This window comes from Mytilus californianus, unplaced genomic scaffold (assembly GCF_021869535.1).
Source record: "Mytilus californianus isolate M0D057914Y unplaced genomic scaffold, xbMytCali1.0.p SCAF_7, whole genome shotgun sequence".
NCBI lineage: Eukaryota > Metazoa > Mollusca > Bivalvia > Mytilida > Mytilidae > Mytilus > Mytilus californianus.
Window position 1 is genome coordinate 41,958,283 of NW_026262723.1, and position 21,687 is coordinate 41,979,969.

The 21,687-nt window shown below is 33.0% G+C and overlaps 1 protein-coding gene and 1 long non-coding RNA gene across 4 annotated transcripts in view; both read left to right on the forward strand.

The window, feature by feature from the left end:
* The window catches only part of LOC127709483 (calmodulin-A-like), a 50,179-nt gene that overhangs the window by 17,537 nt on the left and 10,955 nt on the right, over positions 1–21,687 (forward strand). The window contains exons 1-3 of one of the 3 annotated variants that reach the window (XM_052215076.1): positions 6,474–6,680; positions 13,706–13,748; positions 19,679–19,822. In XM_052215076.1, coding sequence (XP_052071036.1) covers positions 6,621–6,680; positions 13,706–13,748; positions 19,679–19,822 — 247 coding nt within the window. In that variant the 5' untranslated portion in view covers positions 6,474–6,620. Of the gene's footprint in view, positions 1–6,473; positions 6,681–13,705; positions 13,749–19,678; positions 19,823–21,687 lie in introns of those variants that run through there. The other 2 variants (XM_052215077.1, XM_052215078.1) reach the window with 2 other exon arrangements.
* LOC127709490 (uncharacterized) lies at positions 8,352–9,301 on the forward strand. Its single transcript, XR_007985685.1, has 2 exons — positions 8,352–8,903; positions 9,051–9,301. It is a non-coding gene; the product is annotated as an uncharacterized LOC127709490 (long non-coding RNA).

The window sequence follows — 21,687 nt, forward strand, 5'->3', positions numbered from 1 at the left end:
TTGCCTGTTAGTTTCGGCGCTAAACAATAATACTTAATTATCGAAAGTGACAGATCATATATAGTAACAAAATAATTTGAAAACTTTGATAAAACTCCATTTCAGATCTAATGAAACCATAAAAGATAACGTTACATTCTAGAAGTCATTTCATTTTAACAACTGGTCAGAAGATGAAGGTAAAATTGTTGGACTAGATGGTTATATAACTAAATAATGAAAAAAAAAAAATCCATCCAACTTATATTTCGTAAACTGAACCCTCATCGAGGTTACTGACACTAACTTTTGGACGGAAAAGGGGAGGGTTATGTACAACATAACTATAGTGTGCTTATACTAATTTAGTAGTCTTGTCAGTTAAGTCTTTGAGCATTTTGTTTAGTGAGAGTTTGGTGTTTTTAATTGTTTGTTGAATATATTGGCAATTTTGTGAAGACTTGTGTTGATTTCTAATTAGTCCACTGAGATTATTCCAAGTTAAAATGATAAAAACGAAATGCATAAATACTGTAAATATGTTTGAAATAAATATCCAAAAGAACAGAGCTGTTCTGAATAAAATGACTAGTGGATGGCTTTGATTTAAAGCAGAAGTCGATGACGCGAGTTAATCAATCATTTTGTGAAGGGACAGTGAAAAAAAAAAGAAAAAAGAAAATCATTAAAAGGAAAATTTATGGAATGAACCTTTCATAAAAGTTCTCAATCAATACCTGGAGTAATTTCATTCAATGTCGCGGAGTTATAACATTAAAAGTTTAGAATGCTCATCTAGAACTGTTCTTCGTCGAACTAAATCTTTCCTTATTCATAAACACCTGTTTTAGCTTGAAAGAATGACAGGAACCGTAAAATATCCAAAAAAAAAACTGGTAGATCAACAGGTTTTATTTAATAAAGATAGAGTATATATGACATTCATGTTAAGCAATGCCTAACCAACAGTTCTATGACTGGTCTGTCAGCTTGACCGACTGACCACTAACCTACTATTTACTGAGACTTTTTCTATAGGATTTTATCATTAGCAGTGATAATTCTTGCGTTGAAGATGTTTGATGAAATCCATGTTCGATAAAAAAGACCACGAACATATACCACTAAGATATATTTGCTAAAGGTCGTCTTTAACTGAAACATAATTTTAACTTAGTTCAAGGGTTTTGGTTTTATCAAACTTAACGCGTTTGTATTCTCTGCAAGAAAGGAAGATAATCTTTCTTGTATGATAATTAAAGACTGAAATCTATCGTAGGAAGCATATCCAAGATGCTTCGTCTGTCATAATGATTTGCATGATGTCTGAATAATATACAGATAGATATGTAATCAAAATTGTTTTGACAGTTATATTTCAGACCAGGGAAGCATATCCCAGATGCTTCGTCTGTCATAATGATTTGCAAGATGCCTGAATAATATACAGATAGATATGTAATCCAAATTGTTTTGACAGATATATTTCAGACCTACTTTGGATAGACATTAAGATAATAGTACAAAACAACTATCAGAGCTAGAATAGTATATAATAATAAAGCCACCTATAATGAAACATGGAATACTATCCGAAAACTTGACAAAGACTATCATGCAATACAAGATCTAAAGACAACATCTAATAAAACCATTACATGAAACTAGTAAATATCAGCGGTAGTTTTTATACAAATTACCCAATAAGACAAATGTTAAATTTTGGTTTAGTCTAGCAGTTTTAGTCAGATGTCGGTTGATTTAACACAACAATAGCCCTTACGCTGTCGACGCAACTGGTCCTGTTCCGTTTTGCGTTCATGGGATTTCCCTCAGGTTTACACCGGTTTTGCATATTATCAAAATGGAGTTACGGGTTTTATACATCTGTAAACTACTGTAAACCGTTGCCTCTTTTTCATCATCTACAGTTTTATACAAAATACCGAACTTAACTATTGTTAGGTTTTTATGAAGTCTAAGCTGCTTTTATTTTATAGAATAAATGTTGTGTCACTGTTAATCTAATTGCAGGAAACCTTCGTGGTAAATTTTTATCATTTATACCACTGACCTAAACTGCCACTGGTTTCGAAAGCGATTTATGTTAGATATTATGGAATTTCAAGATTACTAATGTAATATTTTTTTAAGACACAATCAATAAAAAAATATCAGCATTCACCTTACTCCTTCGGTGCACCCATTTAAAAAAGTGCTCCAAAATCTGTGTAGTTTACATCGGGTTTAATTTTTCATCGATATGGTCGACCACTTGGGAGATGATAATCGAGACAGAATTTGTTTACTGTCATATGGTCATTGCTATAATATTAGTTTCTCGTGGATAATCGAATTACCTAAGCTTGATTTCTGTTGTTTGCATTCAAAGATTTTTGGATACTGATACTGATTTTTTTTGATAAAGTTCACATAGAATTGTTATAGGCAAACTATGCATGTGTAGTCGCTGCTCTGTGCTACAGTTACTTTTTAGTTTATAAGAATTCTTATTGATATCTTAGTCTGTCTTTTTGTGCAAAGTATAAGCTATTCTTTAAAACCAAAAATGATTTAAGGTTTCGACATGATGGAAACATCGATTTATTGTCATACAAGACATGTATTTGTCAATGTAAACCATAGTCCATATTTCATCGAATTCTAGTTTAAACCTAGATTCGGATGGTGGTTAATGCAAGCATAATAGGCAACGCCTACAATGTCAACATACCCAGTCTCACTCCGCTTGGAGTTTATGTGATTCCGCTTTGTTTGTATGTTATCAAAATGGATTGATGAGTTTTGAACGTAAACTACTCTTGCTTTTTATTCATATCTGCACTTTTGCTTTTATTTTGGGATTTAGGTCTTCAATGCTCTTCAATTTATCCATTGATTTTGGCCTTCCAACAGTTATGACTTAAATGCCACTGATGAGCCGTAAGCAGACGTACACCGTCTGGTGTATTAAATTAAAAGCCAGATATCTTTAGTAGGTTTTTACCTAGCCTTACATCGAAATGCACCTTTACATGTTCGAGACAATGATTTGCTTTCACCAGTTTTCCCAAGGTTTGTTTTAAAAGAAAATATAATGGTGGACGTCAATCTAAAACCATTAACGGACGAAAGACCGACATATATGGTTTCCGTACCAATCTCTATCTCCCATATAGGTTGAGATCTCAAAAAACATGTTTAACCCCGCCGCATTTTTGCGCCTGTCCCAAGTCAGGAGCCTCTGGCCTTTGTTAGTCTTGTATCATTTTAATTTTAGTTTCTTGTGTATAATTTGGAGTTAAGTATGACGTCCATTATCAATGAACTAGTATGCATATTTGTTTAGGGGCCAGCTGAAGGACGCCTCCGGGTGCGGGAGTTTCTCGCTGCATTGAAGACCCATTGGTGGCCTTCGGCTGTTGTCTGCTCTATGGTCGGGTTGTTGTCTCTTTGACACATTCCCCATTTCCATTCTCAATTTTATTAGAAGGCATTGGACATCGTTTATCACATGTGTCAGCACTTTCTGAAAATCAAATTTAGATTAATTATTGATTTCATGTCATTCAACTTTGAGAAATATTCATGTACTTGAAAAGTTTTGAAATTCAAAGAAAACAAACGGAAGTTTTAATCCATAAAATGATTTTACTTTAATTTGCTTGCAAAAACAGCAAAAAATTGTCCATAATTTGATTTGGGAACGAATTATAAATTATAGAGAATTTAGGTAAGTGCAAATGTTACATGATTGCAATGTTGCATTTCGTAGGCATATAGCCATGGCGTTGTCAGTTTATTTTCTACTTATGAGTTTGAATGTCCCCTTGGTACCTTTATGAGGCTGACTTCATACGGGAACTTCTTAGGAAGAAAGATAAGAAGTTAGCAATATCCTTTTACTCTACGTTCCGCTATATAGATGATGTTCTCTCACTAAATAATACAAAATTTGGTGACTATGTTGAACGAATCTATCCCATCGAACTAGAGATAAAGGATAATACAGATACAGTTAAGTCTGCCTCATATCTTGACTTACATCTAGAAATTGACAATGAATGTCGGTTGAAAACAAAACTTTACGACAAAAGAGATGATTTCAGCTTCCCAATTGTGAACTTTCCATTTCTATGTAGCAACATTCCAGCAGCGCCTGCATACGGAGTATATATCTCCCAATTGATACGATATTCCCGGGCTTGTGTTTCCTATCATGATTTCCTTGATAGAGGATTGCTGCTCACAAGGAAGCTATTAAGCCAAGAGTTCCAAGGAGTGAAGTTGAAATCATCCCTTCGTCAATTTTACGGACGCCATCACGAGTTGGTTGACGTTATGGAATAACCGTTTCACAGATGATATCGGATATGTTCCTTATGTCGTAACTACAATACCCTTCCCTTTTCACGAATGTGACTTACCGAATTAGACTATTTACCGGATTTGAAATAACATAAGCAACACGACGGGTGCCACATGTGAAGCAGGATCTGCTTACCCTTCCGGAGCACCTGAGATCACCCCCAGTTTTTGGTGGGGTTCGTGTTGCTTAGTCTTTAGTTTTCTATGTTGTGTCATCTGTACTATTATTTGTCTGTTTGTCTTTTTATTTTTTGCCATGGCGTTGTCAGTTTGTTTTCGATCTATGAGTTTGACTGTCCCTCTGGTATCTTTCGTCCCTCTTTTACACTTTATAAGCATAATCACAGATCAATTTTCCTTAAAGTAACAGATTACATAAACGTTGAGTTGGCCGATATTTTCCGTGCTAAACAAAAAATTATTAATTGTCGAAATTGAAATAAAAACATGGATAGATTAACTAAGAGCTGAATGTTGCAACACGTTTGAATTTACTGCAAGGACAATATTTGAAAATAATTTGACAACCTTAATAATGCATAGGTGTTTTACTAACACTAACATTTGAATATGTCTGTACATTTTCGAGACTATGACCACCAGTTGTATCAAGTATTTTTTTAAGAAGATACCATGGTGGACGGCAATCTAAAACCATGAGCTGTAAAAAGACAGACAACATAATGGACAAAAGAAAAGAAGTCAAAAGACAAACAGCTGTTTACAAAACACTTCACGAAAAAAAAACCCCAAAAGATTGAGCAACACGATCAATATAATTATTTCCTATAAATGTTGGTAAAGAAGGACAATGATAAGATCATCTTATAGCGAATATATCGTTTTCGTTTCATCTCTATCTTCCACAGGCTTAAAAAACATTGTACTTTGTTTATCACACGTGTCAGCAATGTTCTGAAAATCAAATTTAATTTGATTTATAAATTTAGTTTTTAAACTTTGAGAAATATTTATGTACTTCAAAAATGTTATTTTTGATGTAAAAAAGTTTTGAAATTCAAAGAAACAAAACGGAAGTTTTAATACATAAAATGATTTACTTTAATTGTTTGCAAAGACAGCAAAAAATTATTCATAACTAGATTTGCAAATGAATAATAAATTATAGAGAAATTAAGTAAAAGTGCATATGTTACATGATTGAACTGTTGTATTACGTAAGATTACGTTGCACTGTACGCATTGCTTATTTTCGCGCTAAACAAAAAATTGTCTATTGAGAGTTTAGTGTTTTAGTGTTTTTAAGTGTTTGGTGAATTCATTTGCAGTTTTTGTGTAGACTCATGACTCGGGAATTATAATATTTACTATATAAATTGTTTAAGAGAGAAAATGCAGAGGCGGATTTGTGGGGATGGCAGGGTGCCCGGGCCCCCCTTTTGTGGAAAAAATGACTAAGCGGGACCCCTCTTATGGCAGTCAGTGCCCCCCCCCCCCCCCCCTTTATGAAAATTTCTGGATCCGCTTCTGAAATGGTTGTCAGGTATATAGTTATATTCAATTACAAAGTTTTTATACGATATATATATACTTGAAATAGTTGCAAATGTCTTTTGTAATGTGATATATGTTTCAAGTATTAGCATGTAAGCATGTGCGTGTCTTCTGTTTAGTTATCGTACACAGCATTTCCTTTTAACTAAAATGGTATGTCGAAATATAATTTGATTTTTGCATTTAGAAAATTTCGTTCTTGTCAATATTTCTAGGACCAAATATTGGAAAAGACCTATTTCAGTCAGAAGAAATGATTGTTGAATTATTAGAAAATAACAAACAAACAAATTAGATATTATTGTTTAAACTGAAACTCCCGCCGTTCTAGCGGTTAGATTGCGACTTTTCCACACTCAAACGAGTTCAGAATGATTAATAATATTCTTGTACTTTTCTTTATTTCTTTTTTATTGTGTTGTTTTGTTCGTGTCTCATCGACGTACTGTCCACACCTTCTTTTATTCATATTTTAAGTAGTCTCACGTAGACTTGCATGTTTTGTCAGTACTTTGATGAGTATGTAAGGTAGATTCTCATGTTTTGTACTGAGTGCCAGTATTCGTGTTTAATGTAATACTTATCGATAAGAATCACACCTTAATCATGTCTAGTGCAATTTACTTCCTAGTTCATCTTTGGCTCCTAAAAACAGACTCACATGAATCATTATCTTCTACGACAGACACACATTCCTTTTTATCAAGATTGTCATAAACACTATAGTATTAGTATAGAACTTCATCTACGATACAGCCATGAAGAAAGCTAAACAGAAAAACAAAGCTCATATGGACGATATAGTCTACCTTAAAATTGTAAGTTAGTTTGTTATATTTGCACGGATTAGCATGCTGTGATATATTTTTGTTTTTTAAATTTGTAAGTTTTATCTAAGTATAACATAAATGATTATGGACGTTTGAGACTATCTATATTACCGTAGACATACAACATCTTATCCTAGTTCTTTTGTATAAGTACTTTAAGACAAAAGATATGAAGTGCTACTTCACTGTCTTGTATATGAATCTTTATAATCGATGTTATGTAGAATAAATGACACGCAAATATTGAAAGAGATTTTACCATTTGGCTAAATCATCATTTTGGCTTTGTAAATTGTTGTGAATGTTTTAAACTTTTTTTTATACTTTAACACCATTAAATGTAATGTCTCTTTTTCCGTGTGCTTGGTTCGCGAGTTTGTTGACTTTTTTACAAATTCATTTGGAAAACTGGACATGCTTTATACAAAAATTTAAGCCATACCTGTTTCTGTTTTAAACCTATAGAATTCATTTCTAAATACATATTTCATAAGTATTCTTATTTGTCTAAAAATAAAAACAATTTAGTTCAAAACGTTTACATGGTCTCTGCGGGACTGATCTTTACGCACGCACTATAGTTCTCTCAGAGCATGACCCGTGAGCGCAAATGCACGTGTAGGATTAAAATGAGTAAATTGACATCCCAAGTAAAATTTGTAGAAGATCGTGGATATTAATCTTTTTTATATATATAAAAGCTGATGTCCTGTTGGACTAAAAGATATTTTTTTTTATGTTTTGTCACATTTTCTGGTAAGCTGTAGGAAATTCCTCTTCTTCTCGACTTCAATTGTCCAACAGCAAATGTAGAGGACAATTTTTATGGGAAAATTTACCGAAATACTTGTATGCTATCCAATCTACAGTTAAAACATTAACGGTACCAATTTGACTTTACCAGATGCGCAATTCGACAATTAATGTATCTTCAGTGATGTCCGATTCCAAAATATTTGAATGTCCAAAATATAATACAAACGTTGACAAGCTAAACAAAAAACCAAAAAAGAATGAAAAACCCGAACAAGGAATAAGAGCTCTGCATGAGGGAAATACATTCCTTAAGGATGTACTTAGGTGAAATTTAAAAAATCTAGAATTCAAAATTGATACTATAAGTCAGAAGAGTATTAGTTAAGGAACAAAATAAGCTAAGAATATTGATAGGTTATGGAGCTCCTTTTCGAGATATATAATATTTAGAATATGGCGGGAAAAGGCTGACTCGGACTTTTACCTTATATTTGCATTGGTATTATTTGGGTTTCAATTCGAAAGAAACGAAATCTAGAATCTGCTTAACTTTTGGTAAATGACCTTTTATGAGCTATTGAAGTCTTATATGAAAAGAAAAATGGGTGTTATGGGGCAAAATATTTTACCCTGTATCGTACGAAAAAACCAAGGAGTCCGAACATCTGACAAAAATTCCTAAACCTGACCTAAGTACATCCTTAATTCAAAAGTATTACACAAATTTTATAACAGCAAATATAAACACAAGAGTGCACACGCTGAAATGTCTCGCCTTCTTTACTAACCATTGATATTATGTTGATAGTCCTAAATGAAAGCTTTACTACAACTATTACATAAACTTAACATGATCCAAGAAAATAAAGTCAAGGTCATATAAACCAAACGATTAATACATGTACACCTTACAATCATTCAATACACTAAATATAGTTGACCTATTGCTTATAGTTTCTAAGAAACAGACTTAACCAAGAAAACTAAACATTGACCAATGAATCGTGAAAATGAGGTCAAGGTTAGATGAACCATGCCAGGCAGACATGAACAGCTTACAATCCTTCCATACAACAAATATAGCTGACCTATTGCTTATAGTTAAAGAAAAACAGACTGAAACACATAAACTTAACACTGAGCAATGAACCGTGAAAATGAGGCCGAGGTCAAATAAAACCTGCGAGACTGACATGTACATCGTAGAATATTTCCATACACCAAATATAGTTGACTTATTGCATATAGTATAAGAAAAAAGACCAAAACTCAAAAACTTAACTTTGACCACTGAACCATGAAAATGAGGTCAAAGTCAGATGACACCTGCCAGTTGGACATGTACACCTTACAATCATTCCATACACCAAATATAGTAGACCTATTGCATAAAGTATAAGAAAAACAGACCAAAACACAAAAACTTAACTATAACCACTGAACCATGAAAATGAGGTCAAGGTCAGATGACACCTGCCAGCTAGACATGTACACCTTACAATCATTCCATGCACCAAATATAGTAGACCTATTGCATACAGTATAAGAAAAACAGACCAAACCACAAAAACTTGACTATAACCACTGAACCATGAAAATGAGGTCAAGGTCAGATGACACCTGCCAGTTGGACATGTACACCTTACAGTCCTTCCATACACCGAATATACTAGACCTATTGCTTATAGTATCTGAGATATGGACTTGACCACCAAAACTTAACCTTGTTCACTGATCCATGAAATGAGGTCGAGGTCAAGTGAAAACTGTCTTGACAGGCATGAGGACCTTGCAAGGTACGCACACACCAAATATAGTTATCCTATTACTTATAATAAGAGAGAATTTAACATTACAAAAAATCTGAACTTTTTTTCAAGTAGTCACTGAACCATGAAAATGAGGTCAAGGACATTGGACATGTGACTGACGGAAACTTCGTAACATGAGGCATCCATATACAAAGTATGAAGCATACAGGTCTTCCACCTTCTTAAATATAAAGCTTTTAAAAAGTTAGCTAACGCCGCCGCCGCCGCCGCCGCCGCCGGATCACTATCCCTATGTCGAGCTTTCTGCGACAAAAGTCGCAGGCTCGACAAAAACAATATTCGTATTTCCATGTCAGTAACGAAGTACTGGCTATCGAGCTGATGATACCTTCGGGGACTAACAGTACACCAGTTAAAATTCCCTTTCTACATGCAATTACTATTGCGTCCGCCATTACGTCCCATTTGTTAAAATATTTTTTTACCATTTATGTTTGAAACATGGTAATTAATCAACACTTGTACATGTTTCTCATTTATTATCTTTTTTGCAACCTATAATATTAACGAAATATTAACGAAAAAATCAGATGGACTCTAGAACTTTACAGCTTAGTTTTAGAAGTCAAGACCAGTTCCCTTTTTGCTTAGTTGTCGCTTTGAGCAATTGTTTAATGATACATTTTTTTTTTATTTTTTGCAGTTCATAAATAGGTTAATTGTTCCAAAACTCCAGACAAAGTTGACCTAAGATAGTTTCAGCTGTTGGTTTTTGACCTTTTACGTTTATTCTTTAAATGTTTGGCTACCAATATTTTTATTTTCAGACAGAAGGTCGGTGGTTCTCTCCGGGCACTCAGGTTTCCTCCACCAACACAAACTGACCACCACGAAATAGCACAATAGTGCTGAAAGTGACATTAAACACCAATCAAAAATCAATTAATCAATCAATCCAAAACTGTTATTTTCGAGTATTAATGAAGAAACACGCGTTATGCGCAATAAAATTGTTATCGTGCGTTGATATTGCATCATGCTTGTGAATAATTTTCTAGACCTTTTGTAATATGTCTATGTCTTTGACAAATTCCATTCTCCACATTGCAGTTATTAATTAATGTATATTATGTTAAAAGGCACGCATGGGCGACGACTAGGAGAAACCTTTACTTTGGTTTACACCGAATACAGAAATATATAGCAGATTGAGAACTTTCGCCGACTTAATTATCTATATATAACTCTTCAAGCCATTGTTCCACTACTAAACTGTCGATTCTACTTACTAGTACACTTGGTACAATAAAAAACCTGGTAATAAATTGTTCAAATAAGGCCTTTGAAAATAGTGACTTTAATTACTTTTGGAGTGTCAAAAATTCGTTGGAAGTACTTGATAAATTGCATGCTTATATTCGTGATTTCGAATCTGTTCAAAGTTTTGATTTTCTACCCTATATACCACTTTGCCTCATAATCTCATTAAGAAAAATTCACACATCTAATTAAATGGGCAATTAAAAAGTCAGATTGCGAATGTATATGTTCAAACTCTTTTAGGTATTTTTTTAGTAACAACAAACAAAAGAACTATGTCAATTGGACCAACTTTGATACGATGACTGCACTTGAATTTTTACTAGAAAACATTTTGTTCGCTATGGAGATTCCGTCTATCGTAAAGTTATCGGAATTCCAGTGGGGACTAACTGTGCACCATTTATTGCGGACCTGTTTCTGTATTGTTGTGAGTTACAATTTATGACTAAAATCAGCAAATACCCATCAAAACAACAACATCTGATACAAAAATTTAATAACACTTTTAGACATTTGGATGATATAAAGACGACTTCAGTATGTACATTTAAGAGATTTATCCTGCTGAACTGACTTTAAATATAGCTAATACTGACAATGAACACTGCCCTTTCCTGGAAATTGATATCAATATCTTTAATAAATTTAATCATCGGTACAAGGACATCATTCGTAAATATAAATCAACATGCAGACATAATATACGTTCAGGTATTTCGCTTCCAATCTTTTATGGTAATATTCTATACAAAGCACAAACATGTCGTCATTCACCTTAAAAGCCAACCAAACCTTTAAACAGACTTATTCAGAAGGGATACAGTTACGATACTGTTGTCAGGTCATTAAAGATGGCATTTTTGGAATTAATATTGATTCACTCATAGGGTCTTTGCATCGGAAATAAACACATTCATTCTAAAACCAGTTGTTGTCATGTTCTTCTCATATATTTTATGATGGTATGATACTAAACCCCTAACGGGAGGGATTGTCCTTGATTTTCATATGATGAAGATATAATCTTTCAATCAGTTTGAGGTCTGGAGCTGGCATGTCAGTAACTGCTAGTAGTCCTTTGTTAATTTATGTATCATTGTCATTTTGCTTAGTTTCTTCTGTTACCTATTCTGACATCGGACTCGGACTTCTTTTAAACTGAGTTTTACTGTGCGTATTGCTGTGTGTTTGTTTATTCTACATTAGCTAGAGGTATAGGGGGAGGGTTGAGAGCTCACAAAACATGTTTAACCCTGCCGCATTTTTGCGCCTCGCCTGTCCCAAGTCAGGAGCCTCTGGCCTTCGCTAGTCTTGTATGTTTTTTTAATTTAAGTTCTAGTATATGTTTCGGAGTTTAGTGTTACGTCCATTTTCATTGAACTAGTACACATTTTTGTTTAGGGGCCAGCTGAAACCCGCCTCCGGATGCTGGATTTCTCGCTGTGTTGAAGACCCATTGGTGGCCTTGGGCTGTTTCCTGCTCTTTGGTCGGGTTGTTGTCTCTTTGACACATTCCCCATTTCCATTCTCAATTTTATCATATAATTAATGAAATTGCTAAATATCAAACGAGTATATGATATGAACAAAATGAACAGGTAATTATTTGTGTAAGCAGATTTTGTTCTTTCCTTAGTGGTATTTGAATATATGTTGCTCTTAAATCCTGGAAACTCCTCCTGCACTGTGTCAAGTGCACTAGACCACTCGACCAACTAGGATGTGTAAAATATATAGTTAATGGAGTCGTGCCTTTTCTCGTCGGCTACATCTAGAGTTGTTATACAGTGATACTTGTATATGGTTTCATTTAGATGAAAAAATATCTTGCAGATCAGCTGTTTTGTCTGATGTAAAGGATCGTGATACTTACACTGCAGTCACCTCGTTCCTTTAAGACGATTTTTGAGTTATTATATTAGTAATATTTAGAAAAATGTTCTTGATGATTTGTTATCTTAATTCTGTTGCAGAATGAACTTTTTATTGTCGACTTTACAAAGAGATATGGTTATAACAAATATGTCATCAGAAGTCATTATAACCCATTACATATTGGTTTCAAATTTACTTTTACATGATATTACGATAGTTGATATTAAACGAAAGCACAAAGAGTTTTGTAATTGTCGTTTGAAATCATATTTCTATGGAATGTAATTATCATGACCTAATGGATTTCGAAAGCATTCTCGGTTTTTACGATTGAAGCTATCGTCCTAATTTCAAAAATAGAACAGTCAGACAGGCATGAGTATCTGTACTTTAAATTTTACATTGAATGTTTATCGGTCATGTCAACGAAGATGGCGTGTGTCATACTATTATCCCAGAATTACACTTATAAGCAACCCAAGAATATATCCAAGGAAGAACTGTTAACCTGAGCATTTCTATTTTATCCAGCAAAAATGTATATCTGCAGTTCTTCAGTGATAAGAAACATTGCCCCATTAATTGAAATCGAGAATTAGATGGAATAATTATTATTTGAATTTTTAATTGAACTATCACTGTAATAAAAAATTCAATGGTGAGATCTGAAACAATGTCTCCCAAATATCTGTTATACCCACTAAAAAATATGAAGATAGGACCAGCTTAGATAGATATCCAGGATAAGGATAATTCTTGGAAAAATGTATTATATATATATTTCGTCTAAATTGTGCATGAAAATCATATTGTATGACTCTTATATGCATTTACAAGTATTCGACAATTCCAATCAGATATCTTACATCTTCTTACACTAGCCATGTTGTAAGTATTAGATGTACGCTGCTCCTGTGGGTCGTAGGCCCCGAAGATGTTAGACGATTACATCTGATTTACAATAGAAGTGATAAATAGATATTTTATCTTTTCTCTTGTTCTGAAAAGAGCATTTAGTTTTGATAAAACAGGAAATTCATCAGGGTCATTATGTCAAATTTTCCAGATACAGTAACACTTTCAGAAGATGTTTTGTAGTTATGGATTTGGAATGAAACCTTAATTGTATTGATTTTTCTGTCATCAAATTGATACCTTATCACTTTTTTCTATGGTAATATGAATCGCTGTACTATCTCGTCTTTTTCTGGATTAATTGCCAAAATCTGAACATTTTGCTGATAAATGACAACACTTCTATGTAAATAATTATATATATCTTTTCAGAACGCAGACCAGGTGATAGCATTAACAGAAGAACAAGTAGCAGGTTAGCTTTGTTACATAATTAACTAATAGTACATAGATATAAGAAGATGTGGTATGAGTGCCAATGAGACAACTCTCCATCCAAGTCACAATTTGTAAAAGTAAACCAGTATAAGTCAAAGTACGGCCTTCAACACGGAGCCTTGCCTCACAATGAACAGCAAGCTATAAAGGGCTCCAAAAATGACTAGTGTAAAACCATTCAAACAGGAAAACCAACAGTCTAATCTATATAAAAAACGAGAAACGGGAAACACTTATGAATCACATCAACAAACGACAACCACTGAACATCAGGTTCCTGACTTAGGACAGGTGCAAACAAATGCAGCGGGTTTAAACGTTTTAATAGGCGCCAACCTTCACCCTACCTGAAACAATAGTGTAACATCACAACATAGATATTCAATAACACATCCGCAGATCCATAATTAGTAGGCTTTAGTTCATTGCATAACAAAACATGCAAGAAATGAATATTATTTCGTCACAAGCATTCATGTGTTATCCTTGATGGTATGATGTTGTGACTATAATTACTCCAAGACGGTGGACAGGGTTTTGGAATACTGAGATGCGACTATCAGTTCATGCTAATCGTATCAATGTATTGCGTTTGGCTGCCTCGTATTATTACATATTGATACATTTTTAAAATCAAGTCTAAAATTATTTTTGTTTGCGGTCCGTATAATGAAACTGTGTTGTATTCGTTTTGGTGGCTGTCAACATAAAATTGTTATGCAAATATCTTTTTATCTAGTCGACCAACTATATTTGATTTTAAAACAAGTATTTGTGCTGCTTGAAGACATATGATATTGTAAATGATGATATTTTCCAAACTGGGAAGATGTCAAACACTTTAACAGGTCTTAAACAGTATATTCACTCATTTAAATACGAGCTTTCATTTGATTATTTGTAAAAAGTTTATCTGTTTTTTTAACAATTTTTAGATTTGGTCGTCTCTATTTTTGCAAATATATGTTTGGTTTTTCCGATTTATTCGCATTGAATGTTTACGTGTTTGAATTTGCAAAGAGTTTTAATTTCATGAGTGTTATTATTTGCTGTATATCTTTTGATTTTGTTAGTATTTTTTTTATTACCTAGAACTATCATACGGAATCGTATTAAGGGACAGCAACAATTTAAAGCAGTTTACCCAAAACTCCCAAGAGCTTACTGAATATGTTTTCACGCATTTTTTGCTATATTTTAAGAACAATGATAATTTTTATTTGATTACTCGGATTTTAGTACAAGTTGGTTTCATTTGCTACCAACCAATTTGTTTACTTGCAATCAAAAGCGTTCTTACGGAAAATGTGCTTAACGTTTGAGAATTGCATTTGCAAAGGGCAACAAATTTTTGTCTAGGTTCCAATTACGTAAGGGTATATGCTATTAGATTGAAGTCCCTTTGGCTTGAATGTGTTAATGGTTTTGACATGATTTTCTATCGTTGCTTCAGAGTCTTTTTGTATAATCTTGAACTGACGTCAGAATATGGTTTGCAAGTATCAAGACGAAATATTGTACAACTGACGTCTTTCAAAGGACTTTACATTTTGTAGTGTTGTAGTATTGGTCATTCAATCAACAATTAAAAGTTTTGATACTTATGACAAAGAACAAAATGTGCATCTGACATAAGAAAGATAGACACGGTTCAACTACGTATTCAACTGTGCTTGTACGGAGGTCGACAAAACGAATAATACATACACCACACAACATATCATAATTTAACGCCATATATAAAAATAAGGAGAGTTTTAGATTTTTGAACCAGATTTCGCGATTCACTGGCATGTTGTCTTATGGACACATATTCTTGATTAGAGTAAACTTAAGTAAAGATTAAAAAATCCGGTCTGTGTTTTTGTTAGATGTTTTTCTTCTTTGTATCGATCTGATGAGTTAAGCCCTTTTCATAAGATTGTTATAGTTTGTTCTCATGTTGTGCTGTAACACCATTATCCAAGGTTAGGGGAGGCCTTGAGCGCTCACAAACATCTTTAACCCCGCCACAGTCTTTATGTGCATGTCCCAAGTCAGGAGCCTGTAGTTCTGTGGATGTCGTTGGTTCATGTCTGTCAAACTTGTTTTTTTCGTATATTGTTTTGTTATAAATTAGGCCGTTAGTTTTCTCCATTGAATTGTTTCATATTTTTCATGTCGGGGCCTTTTATAGTTGACTTTATGGTATGGTTTTTTCTCATTGTTGAAGACCTTACGGTTGCCTATAATTGTTTACATTCACTTTATTTGAACTTTGGTAGATAGTTGTCTCATTGGCAATCATACCACATCTCCTTATTTTTATATTAACTCTTATTTGTTAATGACATGTTAATTCGTTACAAAGTTCCGATGCCATAATAAAAAGTACACAGTTCACTTATGCAGTACACAGCTGCTTTCAAGTAATAATATGATATACTTAAGCTCCAAAATATAATACCTAATACCCTAAACTATTTCTGTTAGTATTTCGAAATAATACAGACTATATAGGATCTGCAAGCCAAAGACCAGATATATTTACCTTTCAAGGATCAAATGCAGTAAAGGTCGCATTTACTGTACCAACATCAACCTCCAGATGTATCCGGTAGACAAGAATTATACACCTTTGATTTACACTTTATCATTCGAATGGTATCTGAAAGTAAATATAATTAATTTCCGTAAATACTTGATTAATGACGTCGATATAAAAGTAATAGCAGATAATCAAATAAAAGCAAGTGAATTCTCTGAAAAAAATCGTAATTGTAGAAAATGCCACGTCTCTTGAGTACGCGTTCGCTTGCAAATTAGCATTCCCATGAGCGGCTTTTTAATCTTGATCTACATTATTGTATATCATTACTATACAATTACTTTTCTAGATTGTACAGAGCTAGCAGTGTTTTGTTGGAGTAGAATTCAAAAGTAGACTTTGATTCATTTAATCTCATATGTTGTGAAATTGAATTTTAATCAGTTTTATTTTGGTAAATTTTAGAAGACCGAATAACATATCTCTTTCAAAGGGCTTTGGATTCCAAAAAAATGTTAATTTCAAAATAATAAAATGGAATCAAAAAACGATATATAGGTAAAAGTCAACTCTTTGTAAACCCTTAAATCTATGTTCGGTGACGTCATGACACTCAAATCTGTGGTCCTTTGTTCATTGGAATGCGTGCCCTTTTAATAAGGTACTCATTTATGTGACATGACTTATACCGACTACTCTTCACGATATATAACCCTTGCCGGATTGCCCTCGTATAAAAAAGGTTACGAACAAAGTACTGCATCCCAGATGTTTGATAAAACTTTTTTTTAAAGTGTATTGAATTTGAAAATCCTAAATTTTAAATTCACTTTTTACGTTTCGAAACATTTCCATTGTTCTATTTTAAGTTTTAATTCAATTCAGAAATAACCCCAGAAAAACAAATAAATTTAATGTTTATGAATGCATATACGGAATATCAATTACGTTCTCTCGGAACATAAAAGTATTTGTACTAGGCTTAGAAACAGGTAAAAATGCGAGGTTTGTGGCGAGTATATACGAGAAAAAAGAATGGTAATAATCTTTATATTACAACTCTTAAAACTAAATATTTTGTTTTCAACTCGTGAATTTTGGTCATGAGGCGGACGATGTCAAACGTATTCTGTCTAACAATGCTTTTTGTGAGGTCAAAGTTATGACTGGTATGTATACATATTTGTGAAATACAGTCACTGACCGCATAAAGTTGTGTGGTTATTCCGAATAACAGCTTTGAATGAATCCCAAATGGGTTATATTTCATATTGGGCTGAATGTAGGCTTTTTAAACAAACAAAAATAATGAGATATATCTTTGACATAAAATGTCAAATAAATATAGGAATATGTGAAAGTACATTTACACTTGAGTAACACGATGTCTGCCGATGGAATTTTAAGACAAATTAAAAAGGCTATAACTCATATTTACCAGATTAATACATTTTACATACAAACAGGCTATTAAATATGGAAATATGATTTTTTTTATATATATATAAGACACAATACCACACTGAGAGAGATCATTCAAATAATAATCCCCGTGACTTTTGCAACTTTCGTTTCAACCAAGCTATGTAACAATTTGGACAAAATTTAAACTAAATTTGGTATAATTTATGATGTTATATGCAAAAATGTGTTCATGTGTCTAAGATCACTGAACACTAATACAGGAGTAATAATTTCTATATTACAGACCACTTCGTGATAAATTTGAAAGCACGTTTTCCAGTAAGTGCTTCTGTGACGTATACCCAACATCACTTTTTATTCATGTAAAGAGAGTGCCACGCTCATTGCAAGTTAAGAACCCTTGCAACAACTCTTTGAAGGGTCCATAGGTGGCTTGTTGCAAGGCTAAATTTCTGTCCCTACCCAATATACCCTCATTTTCTCGTGGTAGTTCAGATGTCCCGATCTTCATCCCGGACGGTCTCTTTTACAGGACCTACCTATTGTATTTATTGTTAACTTTCTCTCGTCCTGCACATACATGAAATATTTGCCACTGGACGTTAAGCATCGAATAATCAATCAATCTTTTTATTCATATTTATCATATATTCCCGTAATATTTACAAAATGAACAATGTTAAAATACACTCCGGAAAACTTTGAAATACATAGAAGTTCTTACAACACAAGTTCATAAGATTACAAAAAGTCTTTTGAAATAATAAACGCCCAAATAATTGGACATGAAGCGACTACATCACTATCATGATCACGGGCTGTTCAAAGATTGAAATGGCGTAACAATATAAGTTCTGACTAGGGACTGTTTATGTCTGATTGTAGATTATCTGATTATTTGAATATATTTTCATTTTTTGATTATCTAATCATAAACGGGACATGCTAGACAGATTCATACTTGCACCATCCTCATTTTTGAAGGTACAGTCAAACCTGAATATAAAGGTCACCATTTGAACCAAATTAAACTGACCTTGCAAGACAGTTGACCTTTGAAATGAGGTTCAAAATGTATAGGTATTTCTGCATCAGGTCAAGAAAAGGGCAACCGGACAAGACAGGTGTTTGCCTAAAAAAGGTGTGACTGTAATTGCAACCAAAAGATGTTTTTGTTAGAACTTATCAGAAAAGACATTGAGATCAAGATGAACGTTTCCTAATTGTTACCTTTAAAGAAATTCTAGATATATATTTAACAAGCATCTTCTAAATGTTGTTCTGGATCAAATTACTAGCATTAACATGTTTCCAACACATTTCTGGAAGGAAAATTTAATTTAAGTATTCCAAATAGTCTAATAATTAGTGCTAACAAAAATAAATCTTTTTTAAACAATTTTTTTTATCCCGTTTATGTTTCCCTCAACTTGTTGCCTGTCAGGAAATGCATTTGTAGTTAAAACATAATAATTAGATAAAAAGCATACAAATGAAAAGATGAAGGAAATTCTTGTCAAAATTGCATTAATTACATCCGTCTTTACCATTTCTACAGTGCTGAATATTGTCATACATCAAAGCGAGGCTCTTACAAAAAGTCTTTTTGCGTGACACTCAAATAGACATCACTAATCGCCTGCAAAAGTAAAATTGAAAATATATAGATGATTGATTATTGGTTTCTTAACGTCCAGTGGAAAATATTTCATGCATGTTTAGAACTGGAACAAATCAACAATAAAAACAAAAGGTATGTCCTGTAATGGGGGTCGTCCGGGATGAAGGTCTGGCAATTTTGACTTCCACTGGAAAATGAGGGTATATCAACAAAAATGATATAGATAAAATAACGCAAACAAACAGAAAATGTAGAATCGACGATTATCTTACTGACCATGTTTTTCTGTTTCGTTTTATTGTATATATTCTTTTAAAAAATGTTTTTTTCGCAGAATTTAAAGAAGCATTCTCATTATTTGACAAAGATGGCGATGGAACCATCACGACAAGTGAACTGGGTACAGTTATGCGCTCTTTAGGTCAAAATCCAACGGAAGCGGAACTTCAAGATATGATTAACGAAGTTGATGCTGACGGTAAGTTCCTTCTTGAAATATAGAGAAAAAAAACTATAAATGCACGGTCTGTGCTCTTGCTTAAGATAGCCTTGGTTAAATATTTTGTTAGTCGGTCTTAGAAACAGCCCTAAAAGCATGGCTACAGATGAAAATGCCGCGAAATAACAGTATCATTTATTTCAACAAAGATGTTCCGTAGTAAACTAGGGGTATACAATATACTAGAATTAGAAATGCCATATTTCTCACAATGAACGATCGTATTCATTTCTGTTACTTTCCATAAAATACGCCATACTTTTTTAAAACAGGTTTATTTTCTTTCTAAATAAACAATAGCATTTTTAGTATGAAGAGTAAAATACTGTTTCTCAAGCGGTTTCATATTAATTGCTTTGCGTTTTCTGCATGTTATTGACAACTCGACTGATTAACTCAGTATCAAATTAAAATCGTTCCATCATTTATTTTCTTTAATATGAATTTTCTTATAAAGAGAACATTTTTCAATGATTCCTGACACATTGTTAAAATACTAAGATATTTAAACGACTGCAAAGATTTCTGGAGTGCAGAACTTAAACTTTTATGTCCACATTTTTTCTCTCAATAACTAAGCCTCAAATCTCAAGTAAAAGGTGATGATAGACAATCAGATAATTGAGTGAGTATAGTAACATCTTTTTTATCGGCAACATAATTTTAGTGGATTGATATTCCAAGTGACAGTCGGTATTCCAATGGGAACTAATTGTAGCTTTATATGTATAAATAGATATTTTCATCGCGTTAAATATGGAAAGTTACGTGTTTTTCTGAACTGATTTTTCTTGTATGTTTTACTATGTAACTTTGTTATTTATCTGGTCGACTTTAAGGGATTAAAAAACATTTCAACCCAGCCACATAGTTTAACACGATAAATATAAATTGTTCGGTAATAATAATAACAACATACTAGGTACGCATATACAAGCTGTTATGAATTTCATCCTATTTGCCTGTTCCGATCAACACAGACCTTGTTAGAGATTGTCTTTAGTAAAACCTTTAAAAAATACCCTGTGCTTAAATTTTTGAGTCTGTGTAAAATTTCTTCACAATTTTCTAGACTAGAGAGATTTAGAGCGTGACATTATTTTATAGACATTTTTTTCTATTGCTAAGGACGTATGTTATCCTTGAAAGATATCTGTCCATTTGTTTGCGTTAGATTACCACACATCTGAATGCAAACGTCATTTAGTTTGGATTGAAACAAACAAAAAGAGAATATTAATCAGTTTTAATTTATCTAAAGAAAATTTTGTTGAGGTGAAGAATTAATTTTTCAATTTAAAATTCCTAATTAATGGGTTATTGTAGTGTTTCAAATAAATAATTGCCTCCATCATTTCTTCAATATGTCTCTATGTATACTTCTTAATTCTTGGCAGTCTCTTGTGTTAATTTTAAGCCTGGTTTCTGTTATGAGTGTTTTTTTTTTATATAAGTTGATGTATAGCGGTCTTGAACTTTGTTGGAGTTTTTAATTTCTATTTTAGTTATCTATACGATATTTGCATCCGTAAGCTTTTAATCGCATTTTCTCATTTTCCCTTTAACATAAAGACGTTGAATCCTTAACTATATATAGTTAGCTACACGACCATGTAGTAAACATTTTATGCTATACTTTAGAGAGAAGAGGGTCGGAATGACAAAAACCTTAAAAAACAAGAACAGTTACGTTTCAAAAAAATCTGCAATTCTTTGATGTGAAATTTGATTTGGCATTGCACCTCTAAAATATGTAGGTCACATCAAAAGGTCATCGCAACTTTACCTTTTCAATGAAAATACACACATTTATACATTTCGTGCGTCCTTTTGTCGAGCAGCAT